At 42.6% G+C, this 14,281-nt stretch overlaps 1 protein-coding gene across 2 annotated transcripts in view; it reads left to right on the forward strand.

The window, feature by feature from the left end:
- Positions 1–4,977: 4,977 nt before the first annotated feature.
- The window catches only part of LOC137517769 (NXPE family member 1-like), a 126,376-nt gene continuing 117,072 nt past the window's right edge, over positions 4,978–14,281 (forward strand). For both annotated transcript variants that reach the window (XM_068234801.1, XM_068234800.1), the window contains exons 1-2: positions 4,978–5,019; positions 5,144–5,241. In XM_068234801.1, the coding sequence (XP_068090902.1) occupies positions 5,149–5,241 (93 nt within the window). In that variant the 5' untranslated portion in view covers positions 4,978–5,019; positions 5,144–5,148. The remainder of the gene's footprint in view (positions 5,020–5,143; positions 5,242–14,281) is intronic.

A 14,281-nucleotide genomic window follows, 5' to 3' on the forward strand; every position in this document is an offset into this window, starting at 1 on the left:
CAATGCACTGGCGAGGTGATCAGGGGGGGGTCTGAGGGCGATCTGAGAGTGTGGGCGGGTGATTGGGTGCCCGCAAGGGGCAGATGAGGGTCTGATCTGATGGGTATGATGGGTAGCAGTGACAGGTGGTGACAGGGGGTGAGTGATTGAGTGATGGGTGATCAGTGGGTGATTAGAGGGAAGAACAGATGTAAATAATGCACTGGTGAGGTGATCAGGGGGGGGGTCTGAGGGCGGTCTGAGGGTGTGGGCGGGTGTTTTGTGTGCCCGCAAGGGGCAGATTAGGGTCTGATCTGATGGGTAGCAGTGACAGGAGGTGACAGGGGGTGACGGGGTGATTGATAGGTGATCAGGGTGTGATTAGAGGGGAGAATAGATGCAAGCAATGCACTGCTAAGGTGATCAGAGGGGGTCTGAGGACAATCTGAGGGTGTGGGCGGGTAAGTGGGTGCTCACAAGGGGCATATTAGGGTCTGATCTGATGGGTAGCAGTGACAGGTGGGGACAGGGGGTGATTGATGGGTGATCAGTGGGTGATTAGAGGGGAAAACAGATGTAAACAATGCACTTGAGAGGTGATCTGAGGGCAGATCTGTTGGTAATCTGAGGGTGTGGGCGGGTGATCAGGTGCCCGCAAGGGGAAGGTTAGGGTCTGATCTGATGGGTGGCAGTGACAGGTGGTGGCAAGGGGTGATTGATGGGTGATTGACAGGTGATTGACAAGTGATCAGTGGGTGATTACAGGGGAGAATAGATGTATACAGTACACGGGGGGGGGGTCTGGAGAGGATCTGAGGGTGTGGGGGGGGGGGGGTGATCAGGAGCCCCCAGGGGGCAGTTTAGGACCTAATCTATAGGATAGCATTGACAGATAGTGACAGGGGTGATTGATGGGTGTTTAGGGGGGTGATTGGGTGCAAACAGTGGTCTGAGGGGGTGATCAGTGGGGGGGGGGGGGGGGTCTGAGGGGTGCTTTGGGTGATCAGGGGGCAGGATCAGTGTGCTGTTGTGAATACTAGGGGGGCCCTGGTGGTCCCTGGATCACTGGGACCACCAGGGCAGGAGGTAGCCTGTATAATACAGTTTGTATACATTACAAAGTGTATTATACACTTTGTTGGTTAAAAACCCGCCGTCACTTCTAAACAGCCAGTGAGTTGATGTCGTTGGTGGGCGGAGTCTAATGCCGGCAGATGCACTAATGCGCGCAATCCCTGGCTAATTAGTCCCCCAGGTGCCGCCGCCGATCGGCGTTACGCGGTCCTGGGGGTGCCACTTTGCCATCATCTATAGGTAGTGGGCAGTCGGCAAGTGGTTAAGGGGGTCAATTGTATGTTTCCCTCCTCTTTTAAATTTCTCTGAAGAGTAGCAACATGGGGGTCTCAAAACAAATCTCAAATGACCTGAAGACAAAGTTTGTTCACTATCATGGAAGGATACAGAAAGCTGTCTCAGAGATTTCAGCTGTCTGTTTCCACAGTTAGCAACATATTGAGGAAATAGAAGATCACAGGCTCAGTTCAAGTTAAGGCTCGAAGTGGCAGACCAAGAAAAATCTCAGATAGACAGAAGCGACGAATGGTTAAAACAGTCAGAGTCAACCCACAGACCAGCACCAAAGACCTACAACATCATCTTGCTGCAGATGGAGTCACTGTGCATCGTTCAACCATTCGGCACACTTTACACAAGGAGTTGTTGTATGCAGAGGAATCCTTTTCTCCGCCCACAGCACAAACAGAGCCACTTGAGGAATGCTAAAGCACATTTGGACAAGCCAGCTTCATTTTGGAATAAGGTGCTGTGGACTGCTAAACCTAAAATTGAGTTATTTGGGCATAACAAGGAGCATGGAGGAAAAAAACACAGCATTTCAAGAAACACACCTGCTATCTACAGTAAAATATGGTGGTGGTTCCATCATGCTGTGGGGCTATGTGGCCAGTGCAGGGACTGGGAATCTTGTCAAAATTGAGGGACTCATGGATTCCACTCAGTATAAGCAGATTCTAGAGATCAATGTCCAGGAATCAGTGACAAAGCTGAAGCTGCGCCGGGGCTGGATCTAGACAACGGCCCTATACACTGCTCAAATCCACTAAGACATGCAGAGAAACAAGTACAATGTTATCGAATGGCCATCTCAGTCCCCAGACCTGAATATAATTGAAAATCTGTGGTGTGAGTTAAAGGGAGCTGTCCATTCTTGGAAGCCATCAAACCTGAATGAACTAGAGATGTTTTGTAAAGAGGAATGGTCCAAAATTCCTTCAACCAGAATCCAGACTCTCAGTGGAACCCACAGGAAGCGTTTAGAGGCTGTAATTTCTGCAAAATGAGGATCTACTAAATATTGATTTCATTTCTTGTTTGTGGTGCCCAAAATGTATGCACCTGCCTAATTTTGTTTAAACATTATTGCACACTTTCTGTAAATCCAATATACTTAATTTCACTTCTCAAATATCACTGTGTTTGTCTACTATATGATATATTTAACTGACATTTTATTATCGTAGAAACCAACGATTTATACAGGAAAATCATGACGATTAACAACGTTGCCAAAACTTTCGCATCCCACTGTGAATTGTAACGTGAATCACAATCAGTGCAGTAAACCAATTGTGATTGCGTTTTTCACGGTTCATCCATGACAAGCACCATTAAATTGGTAAAAAAATATGGATAGGAGGCAGTTGTTGGAGGAAAGAATTAACACTAGGGATGTAGAGGCTGGGGCGTTTATATCAGACTTCTCTGTCTAGTATAAGCAGGTGGAAGGGGGGGATGAAATGCACTGTCCCTTAATTCAACTGGGATATATATGATTCCAAGTGGTGTCATAATTTCATGAATATTCAAGAATCGCATGGGCGAAGCAGTTTGCGATTCGCAGGTAATAATACGCCAGAATCAATACATCTTAGAAGGGGTGAATATTGTATCTAGCTGATTCCCATCCTTAGATACCAATTCCCTAAACAGCGAAGGTGGTACAACAAGCAGCGCATGATGAAAAAGTCTAAAATGTTGGTTTTTATATCATATGTCGGACATCCACAGAGTTATGGCATCCTCTATAATAATCAGCAAGTGTCTCTGCATCCCATGTCCCTGCGCGTGTGTTTTTTTTATTTATTTGTTGTGCACATGTGCAGGGAGAGACGCAGAGACACTAAGGAGAGCTGGGGAATTACGCGTGGCTCGCAGGGGAGGACGGGGGCCAGGAGGGGCGTGCGGCGTGGGCGTGTGTGCACGCGGGGAGCGGGCGTGTGGATGCATGAGCGGTGACAGACCTAGTACATTTTTAAAGGGGCTAAGGTCACTAGTCATTGGATAAAATGCCAAACACTCTCCCTAAGGCAAGGAACCAGATCTCAGCCAGTTAAAACTGCTGCACACAGGCTGTCACAGGGAGTCCCTGCCAGTATCCAATTTCCATCAAGGACCTGAGCTTTCCATAATTGGACTATTATAACTTCTGTTTGGACTTACAATTCCAAAGGACACGGTAACTTGACAAATTGCTTGAAATATAGTTATTTTCACTTTCTTTTAATCCTTGTTATTTTTCCTGTATCAATCTGTTCCATTTCTGTCTTCAGTTTTATGCATTATTTTCCTATAAAATAAACAATTAAACATTGTTTGTCTAAGTGCTTGTGCTTAATCGCTTTGCAAAGAGTTCGGCATCTCCTAAGAGAACGTCACCATAACTGGTTTTTATTGATATTGTTATATTTTGCTATCTCTAGAAAGGATGTTGAATTGACCATTTTTTCTACAGGATTTGCTAGAGATAGATTTGCGTATTCACATGCTAAAATGCGAATTGGTGGAAGCGACACAATCTCTATATGAGATCACAGATTGTATAGATGGTACATACAATCAAAACTATACTGTGTGTGGACTCACCAAACAATCCAAAAGGTTAGTTGGCCTGCAGTGCTGAATGCCTTCAGGATTCTCTCAGGGTCTGAGGCTGAATGGTAAACTGTGGCAAAGGGAAAAGGAATTGGAGGGTGACATCCCAAATAGGTATCGATATTAGCACTGACATGCATTAAAGGAACTCTATCTCGATTAACATGTTTTTTGAATTGAGATAGGAATTGTTTGGGAAGTGCTTTTAAGTATGAGTGTATACAGTTGACTGCTAATCTGTTTATTTACTGTTATCAAATTCCTTTCACACTTCCCTGATGCTGATTAGCCTGATCCAGACAGGCCAGTGAACCTTGAGAGGAGGGGGGATTTCCTCACACTCCATCTGTTCCCCCTGTGTGCGAGAGAAAGCTTTTAGCAGCTGAAGCTGCTGTGTCTCTGAGAACTCTGCAGAAAGCAGAAGAAATGTATCTTATGTGCAACATAAACCTTTGTAGTGTGTGAAACCTGAAACCAGAGCCATTGCATACAACTCTGCTTCAATATTACACTGTTCTTTGCATGTCAGACTGCAGAGATCCACCTATGCAGGTGAGACATTCCAAATGTAGCTAAAATCTACACACAGTGAAGTACAGCTTTTGCCTCTGATATTTAACATGTAAAGTAGGAAAATGTTTACACAGCTACTCAGACATTATTTGTATATTGTGATTTTAGAACACTTGGTTTTGATAATGTTGCTTTAAGTAATAGAAACAAATGTATTTGTTTCTAAAACTGTGATGAAAATTAAATGATCTTCAGTACAGAATTATTTTTATTTTCACAGTGTGGTCCTTCAATGCAGCTGAGGTGAAACCAGTCTAGTGAGAGCTAACAATTACAATTTAAATAAACTGTTTAGTCATTTTACTACACTATGCTAAAGCTGGGGATATGTATGTGTACTTTGTTTTTATTTTTAGCCTTTTGTTGGTGAAGACTTTGATATCCGCTGTGAAGGTGGCTGGCTGTGTTCATTGCTGTACACACCCTCTGCTGGAGTCTGTGATTACGTGTTCAGTACCTGCACTGTGATAGAGGAGTGTACAGCACACCGTATACAGCACCGAGATCAGCAGCCTTGTAAGTGTATACCATCGCCTTTGTTGATTAACCCTAGATATGTTTTTTATGTAATGCTGTAGAAGTAACGTAATGCTATAGGAGTAATGTATTTCTGTGTATTCTGCCCCTCTTTTTCCTGTAGGTGCAATGAATTTTTTACGAAAATATAAAGTCCTTCTGATAGTAGGTGCTGTCTCTTGTCTCATGTTAAGCATAATTTACCATCTAAATCTAAAAAAGGTAACAAAAAAATGAATATATTTTTTCTCTTTCAATTAAGTTTTCATACACATAAGAAATTAAAGTTCACAAGTTTTAGGTTGAAGAAATATTTTGATTTTATGTCTGAATTAAATTCTTTTGTCTTTATGCTATGTGTGAATTTGAGAATGCTTTTATAAACAAAATATAGCTTGGCATAAGCAGTAAAATTGTGCATTTATTGTGAAGGTAATTTTATTGAAACTTAATAATAATTGCAGTATTTGTACAGTGCCTTTCTCCTGTCGGACTCAAATCGCTTGCGAGGCAGCCACTAGAGCGCACTCAGTAGGCAGTAGCACTGTTAAGGAGACTTGCCCAAGAAACTCCTTACTGAATAGGTGCTGGCTTGCTGGCTTACTGGCTTACTGACCAGGCAGAGCCGAGATTTGAACCCAGGTCTCCTGTGTCAGAGGCAAAGCCCTTAACCATTACACTATCCAACTTAAATGAGTATTGAAAAAATACTGTGAATTAGTTTACAGCAGCTTTAAAAACGTATCCTCAATACAATATCCCAGTACAGTAAAACCCCCATTATCCAGCACCAACTGGGATTAGCTGATGCTGGGGAAGTGTAGTTTCTGGTTGTTTGAGAGTCAATGTTAAAAATAGGTCTTGCTAACAAACAGAACTCTGCCCTTATACTGTATACTCACTTACCATACCATATGCTTATCAGTGTTGCAATATACAGTAATTAAGAACAAATTAAGACAAAAAATGGGCTTAAATTAATGTAACAGAGGTTTATTTCTATATATGGAAGTGCAAAAGTAGATTTATGCTTCCTGCAAGACCAGGATTTTTTTTCTGATTGCTTGAAAACGATGGTAACTGAGTTCTGGATAATGGGGAATTGCTGAACTTATTTAGCAATTTCCACCTGTTTTACAAACATAACATTTAGGAAGCACGTGTTACTCATACGCTTGTGATACGTGTGCATGAAATAGAGGCGCAAGGAAAAATGGACGCTGGGTGAAGCCGCTGTCTAAGCGATAAATACCGTTGTGAATTGGGTGCCAAATGTAAACGGAAAAAATATTTACAGTGGTCATGACGATAGTAAAACATTGGTAAATGTTATTGATATTTTACTGCAATTAAACCTAACCCTACTCTCACACAGCACCTTCCCCTCTCTGAAGGCTAACCCTAACCTCCCCCCTTCCTGATGCCTAAACTTATCATTTTCAAAACGATGAATTTCAAAACGATCATTTTCAAAAACAAAAAATATTTCAAACACTATAACTTTCTAATTTTCAAAACGATAAAAATTCCAAAAATTATAATGTTCTGATTTTCAAAACGATATTTATTGGGTGGTCAAACTTCTGCTTTTGGTGCCCAATAGACGATATTTGCATTAGGGCCTATGGCTGCGCCTAAATCTTCAATTAGCCATGTGCTCAAATTTCCTGCTTCCTTGCAATACACCTTATGTTGCACTTTAACCACTTCACAACTGAGGGGTTTTACCCCTTGAGCACCAGAGCAATTTTCACCTTTCAGCGCTCCTTCCATTCATTCGTCTATAACTTTATCATTACTTATCACAATGAAATGAACTATATCTTGTTTTTTTCGCCACCAATTAGGCTTTCTTTAGGTGGGACATTATGCCAATAATTATTTTATTCTAAATGTGTTTTAATGGAAAAATAGGAAAAAATGTGGGAAAAAATGTATTATTTTTCAGTTTTCGCCCTCTATAGTTTTTAAATAATGCATGCTACTGTAATTAAAACCCATGAAATTTATTTGACCATTTGTCCTGGTTATGAAACCGTTTAAATTATGTCCCTATCACAATGTTTGGCGCCAATATTTTATTTGGAAATAAAGGTGCATTTTTTCAGTTTTGCGTCCATCCCTAATTACAAACCCATAGTTTATACAGTAACAGTGTTATACCCTCTTGACATAAATATTTAAAAAGTTCAGTCCCTAAGGTAACTATTTATGTATTTTTTTAATTGTATTTTTATTTTTTTAATTACAAAAAAAATAATTGGGGAGTGTGGGAGGTAATGAGTTAATTTTTAATGTATAACTAATGTATTTGTATATGAAAAATGCTTTAGGGTGTAGTTTTACTATTTGGCCACAAGATGGCCACAGTAAGTTTTTGATTATGCGACCTGCAAGTGTACAGGAAGTATGCTTGCAGGAAGTTCAGGGAGGCTGGGAAACTGGGAAACTTTTTTTTCACAATGATCGCGCTGCTTCTCGTAGAAGCAGCTGATCATTGCGGGGGGCTTAGATCAACGAACGGGAAAGGTTTTTCCCGTTCATTGATCTCCGGGTGCACGGGCGTCGGCGTGCACGAGCACAGGGGCACGCGGACGAGCGAGCGGGAGCGCGGACAGCGGCGGGAGCGGCGTCAGGTGCGGATTTCTCCGTCCCTTGGTGGTAACAGGGTGGAAAAAGGGACAGAGAAATCTGCACCGCTGGGGGTAAAGTGTTTAAAGTTTAAAGAATACAAAGATAAAAACACATATATAGTAATGTGAAAGTTATCACTAAATGTTGTTACGATGCTAGGAAAAAAAAGGAGGTCTTTTGCCAGCTTCAGCTTTGTAAGAAAGAAACAAAAGAGCATATGGCCGTTTGTGGAGCAGGTTTGGCAAGGAAGTGGGTACAATAGTTTTTGTTGATGACTTTTGTTTAAATGCACATTTCTTGCTGCAACATGTTATGCATTGCGCAATGTGATACCATACAGTTCACTTGAAATGCCATGGGTCACAAAGCATGAAAATGCTGCCTATTTCCTTATAACACTTCCAATAACTCACCATGTTATTGTCCTGGTTGTGGGGACTCACTTAGCAACATACCTAATGTGAACCAGCCCTATTTCTTCTCTTCAGGTTCCCTCGGGAGAATAGTAAGCCATCCGGCATGAGCTGCGAGAGCTTTCTCTGTTCTGCCAATAAACCAACAGAGCCAGAGCTTAAAGGACAACTGTAGTGAGAGGGATGTGGAAGCTGCCATACTTATTTCCTTTTAATCAATACCAGTTACCTGGCTACCCTACTGATCCTCTGCCTCTAATATTTTTAGCTTTAAACCCTGAACAAGCACGCAGCAGATCAGGGGCTTGATTCACAGTTAGCACGCGAAGTGTCGTTCGCGGACTTTTGCGCGTGCAAAAGTCTATGATCGCACGAATCTCGGCACTTTGCGCACGCTAAAGTCCGCGAACGGCACTACGCGCGCTAACTGTTTAGCACACCCGTGCTAAGCAGTTAGCACCGCTTTGTGAATCAAGCCCCAGGTGTTTCTGACAATATTGTCAGATTTGACAAGATTAGCTGCATGCTTGTTTCTGGTGTAATTCAGACACTACTGCAGCCAAATAGGGCAGGGCTGCCAGGCAACTGGTATGGCTTAAAAGGAAATAAATATGGCAGCCTCCATATACCCCTCACTACAGTTGTCCTTTAAAGAACAAGTGACACCCATGCTGACCTAGAAATAAAAAACACATACAGTATATAAGTAGATAAATATTAGTTCTACTTACATAACAGATATATTGCACTGTCCACGTTATGATTCCTGTGAATTTTATAAAGGAAAAGCAGAGAATCCTATTCTAGACAGTTTCCATCTTGGTTACCTTTGAATGAAGTTAATCCTGACATCATTTCCTCCCTCACTCCTTTTTTTCTCCTCTTGCTAATTGTTTGATACCCGCCCTCCTCCCAGAATCTTCAGACACTCCCACTGAGGTCTATACTAGAAAGTGCACTGTCTTATGTAATTAGAAGGAGGGGGAAATAAAGTGAAGAGGAAGACTATATTATAGATACCCCCCCAGCATGCAACAGTTTTGCCAGCCGATGGCAATGGCAATTAAAGGGCCAGTGCTCCTAAGGTATGTGATAACTCCAAACCATAACAGCAGAACACGTTTTGTAAGTTTTGAATGGAGAATTAGCACCCTTATCACTTAATACACTCAGACTTGCTGGACATATTGGGCTACAAGACTGTGCATCCTTTACAACGCATGGGGTCATGTGATACTATCTCTATTGCAGTTTTACATCCGGGACCTACGCAGTAGGATATTATGCATACCCACTGCTGAACAGATAGAGTATACCAGCAACTTGACTGTGACTTTGCTGGCACTGCTTGTGCTTCTATTCTACCTGCTAAGTTCGAATTGTCCTTTGCTTTGCTTCGTTGCATATCTGGCTATCTGGTATATTACACTGCTTCTATAATGTGCACTAATAACATCTTCCTAGGAACTGGGACTTTTTAGGATCGATTCTCTGGATTTTGGAGTTCTTGTGGCGGACAATTATTATTATTTAGTCATCACTGCAGGGCTGTACAGAGTATATTGCTTTGTCACTAACTGTCCCTTGGAGGAGCTCACAGTCTAATCTCTACTACAGTCCTATGTCTATGTATGTATCGTGTAATGCATGTATCGTAGTCTAGGGACAGTTTTAGGGGGAAGCCAATTAACTTATCTGTATGTTTTTGGGATGTGAGAGGATACCGAAGTGCACGGTGAGAACATACAAACTCCTTGCAAATGTTGACCTGGCTGGGATTCAAACTGGGGACCCAGTGCTGCAAGGCGAGAGCGCTAACTGCTATGCCATCGTGCTGCCCACACACTCACACACATCCCCACAATACACATGGTTGCAGTTGATATATGTATTCAAACATCTCTGTGATCCCCCAATATACCATCTCTATCCCTGTATGCATGTGATGTGTGAATGGTGAGCATTTTTTGTGTGGGTGAGCCGGCTACCCTATGGGTTTATATATTTTTTAAATTTTGGAATATTGAATAAAGTTATTATTCTTTTAAATTAAAACAGACTGTTGGAGCATTTCATTGGAGTGGGCCCCTCTTGTCTCATACCCTTATTCTTTATTGATTGTACTTTATATGGTTACTGTTCCTTTTTAACAACTTCACCACTAAGGGTTTTTTCCCTTCAAAATCCAAGGCAATTTTTCACCTTTCAGTGCTGCTTCCATTCATTTGGCAATAACTTTATCACTACTTATCCCACCTAAATGATTTATGCAATTGTATTTTTTTGCCAAAACTTAGCCTTTTTTTGGGTGGTACTTTTTGATAAAACATATTTTATTTTATTTTATATGCATTTCAAAGGGAACAAGAAGAAAATTGAAATAATTCATTCTCTCAGTTTTCAGCCGTGCGTTTACTTGACAATGACCGTGTTTACATTGGCAGTGAAGCATACTTTCATTGTACTGTATGCTTCACTGTATGGTTGCACTGCACGTCTAACACGCAATGTGACTGACACCGCTGCAATGGTAGCATAACACAATGTGCACAGTGTGGAAGGACCCTAACCCTGAGCCAAGGTCACAGTGAACAACATAACAAATATGCCTTACACTGCAAACACAAGGTAGGAGCAGCAATCAAATGGCCAGGGTGTAGACGCGTGCAGGGATTCACCTGTGTATCAGCAGGTCATCCGACAGAATCCACTTCAATCCAGCACAGCTCTTTTACAAATCTTCTTTATTATATGATAATGAACTACAAAGTTACATTAAAAATGCTGCAAGAGTGGCTACAGCCTGCTGTTTCGAGCCACTAGGGCTCTTGTCCATGCAGCACAACAAACAATGCATAGCACAAGCCTTATATACTGTATCATGAACCCGCAATGAGCCAATCAGTGCAAGGCATGCAAATGAGAGGACCTGATGGGGAACTTCACAAAAACGGCCGGTGTGGCCACACTCCATGTTCCCATTGGTAATTTTCCATCTTAAAAACTGAATCCAACCAATCAGGCACCAATACTATAAAATTCATGAAAATAGACACAAAAACAGGCTAAACTCAGATAAAAAAATCATAACTAGGAGAAGAGCAACATGTGTTCGGGTGGAAACTGCAAAAACAAAAAAGTATCGCAAAAAACGTGAAAATCCAAAATTCCGCCGCCTCAGGGCGAATTTCTGCATCCAATGTGAAAGTAAACACCTATATACAAGTCCGCAACAAAAAACCGAAAAAAATTGCATTAAAGCAGCCCAAGCGGCAAAAAATGTAAACAGGCGGAAAAATGCAGAGTTATGCACCCGAAACAGAGAAAACGCTTCCCCTTAACCACTTGAGGACCCACCCTTTACCCCCCTTAAGGACCAGCGCTGTTTTAGATGATCTGTGCTGGGTGGGCTGTGCAGCCCCCAGCACAGATCAGGGTGCAGGCAGAGCGACCAGATCGCCCCCCTTTTTTCCCCACTAGGGGGATGATGTGCTGGGGGGGTCTGATCGCTCCTGCCTGCCTGGGTGTTGCGGGGGGGGCACCTCAAAGCCCCCCTCCCCAGCGAAATCCCCCCCCTCCCTCTCCTCCCTCCCTTCCCCGGATATCCGAGGCTGCACAGGAACGGATCTGTCCTGTGCAGCCTCTAACAGGCTCCTGCCTGTCATGTGACAGCGATCCCCGGCCGCTGATTGGCCGGGGATCGCTGATCTGGTACAACGCTGCTTCTGTTAGCAGCGTTGTACGGATGTAAACAAAGCGGATTATTTCCGCTTGTGTTTACATTTAGCCTGCGAGCCGCGATCGGCGGCCCGCAGGCTATTCATGGAGCCCCCCGCCGTGAATTGACAGGAAGCAGCCGCTCGCGTGAGCGGCTGCTTCCTGATTAATTAGCTTGCAGTCGGCGACGCAGAAGTGCGTCGCTGGTCCTGCAGCTGCCACTTTGCCAACGCGCGGTATGAGTGCGCGGTCGGCAATTGGTTAAAGAAGACCACCCTATGGGAAAATAAACATATAAAATGTAATCCCAATGAAGATATTGGTGAAGAAATGTGTACAGTGAAGTGAAAACCCACTAGCACAGTTACCATATAAAATTCAAGTCATAGTCCCGGTTTAATCCACCCGCCCCAATGGTTCCCAATTCTCTAATTCAGCGGGCTTCCTGCTTCAAAAGTTCTTTATTCCTATCACCCCAAAATGATCTAGGTACCCCGTCAATAACTTGGAGACGTAGTTTGGACACATTTTGTGTCTAAATTGGGTGAAGTGTTCTAAAACTGCTTGGCCAAGATTTTTCCCCCTAATCGCTGTTTTATGGGATGAAATACGGTCCCTCAATTCCTGTGTAGTCTTTCCAATGTAGCAGCTGCCACAGGGGCACTTAAGCATATAAACAACAAAACGTGAATCACACGAATATCTATCACGAATAGTATAACGTTTTCCCATACTTGGATGTCTAAATTCATTACCTTTGATGATGCTGTGACATATGTGGCAGCTGAGACACGGAAAAGAACCACAAATCCGGGAGGTCTGAGTACAGCAGTTAAAACCAACATCTGAGTGAACAAGTTTGGACCTAAAAGAGGAGGCCTTCTTAACAGCAAACAAAGGGGGCCTGGCAAACTCCGGCACAGATGGCAACGAGTATTTTAATGCACCCCAATGTTTAGTGACGATGCGTTGTACATCATCACTAATGGTGTTATATGTACTTACAAAAACTGCGCGACCATTAATGTCGCGTTGACTCTTGCCATGTCTGTGTCTCTGCTTATTCCTGGCCAAAGTATTGTCAGGATACCCTCTGGCACAAAACTTGTTTCTCATCTCACTTAATCGTTGTTCTCTAACATTAGGATCATCTACAATTTGAATAACCCTATTATATTGTCTAGTAGGGATATTAACAATCTGATGTTTGAGGTGAAACGAGTTATAGTGCAACACAGAGTTGCGATCAGTCGCCTTAACAAAAAGGTCAGTTCTCAAGGTATTCCCAGATTTATAAATCTTAGTATCCAAGAAGGCACTGTCTGCAAGTCAGCCGTAACACTAAGCCTGACATTGGGGTTCTTCTGGTACAATTCCTCAACGAACACTAGAAGGGTCTCCAAGTTATAATTTTTAATCTGCGTTTAGCCTGTTTTTGTGTCTATTTTCATGAATTTTATAGTATTGGTACCTAATTGGTTGGATTCAGTTTTTAAACTGGAAAATGACCAATGGAAACATGGGGTGTGGCCACACCGGCCGTTTTTGTGAAGTTCCCCATCAGGTCCTCTCATTTGCATGCCTTGCACTGATTGGCTCGTTGCAGGTTCATGATACACTATATAAGGCATGTGCTATGCATTGTTTGTTGTGCTGTGTGGAGTAAACAAGAGCCCTAGTAGCTCGAAAACAGCGGGCTGTAGTCACTCGTGCAGCATTTTAATGTAACTTTGTACTTCATTTTCATATAATAAAGAAGATTTGTAAAAGAGCTGTGCTGGATGGAAGTGGATTCTGACAAATATGCCTTATGCAAATGCCTGGATATAGCTGATTTTGCCATGGAAAATCATCAAGATCATTGAGCGGTTGAAACGTACAATATAATTCTTAATACAATTTGCAGTTAACAATGTCTTGAATAAACAGAAAGCCACCCCTGCAGTTGCCTGGATATCACTGGTTTAATGTAATCAGGGGTCAAAGTTCACTTTGGCTGTAAGCTAATTTATACAATTTGCCAATTGAATGACAAACACCTGGAGGATATTGTCTAAAGATAAAGAACCTTGAGGTTGGATTCCAATCCAGGGTATGGTTAGCGTATTATTGCTCTGTAGCAGGAGTAAATATCTTGCAATATATATTTTTGTATGTGAACTATAACCAGTATGCCTGCACATTCACAATCAGTCTATGCCCTCTGTCTGTTGCCCTCCCCACTCCTCCTGAATGTGCCCTCACTCTCTCCCCCTGCATTCAGAATGTGACCTTGCTTTCTCTCCCTTAGTACCCTTAATGTACCCTCTGGCTCATCCATTTAGCACTCTTAGCACTCTTAGGGCTTGATTCACTAACCGCCGCTAAGCTGGTTAGTGAGCCCAATCACTTAGTGGGCGCAAACCACGGCACTAAGTAGTTTGCGCCCAAACATTACTGTCAGTCCCGCTCAGTGCGCGCGCAGTGAAAAGTCTCTTAGTGCCCCATAAGTAGCTCTG

Source organism: Hyperolius riggenbachi, chromosome 5 (assembly GCF_040937935.1).
Source record: "Hyperolius riggenbachi isolate aHypRig1 chromosome 5, aHypRig1.pri, whole genome shotgun sequence".
NCBI classification, from domain to species: domain Eukaryota; kingdom Metazoa; phylum Chordata; class Amphibia; order Anura; family Hyperoliidae; genus Hyperolius; species Hyperolius riggenbachi.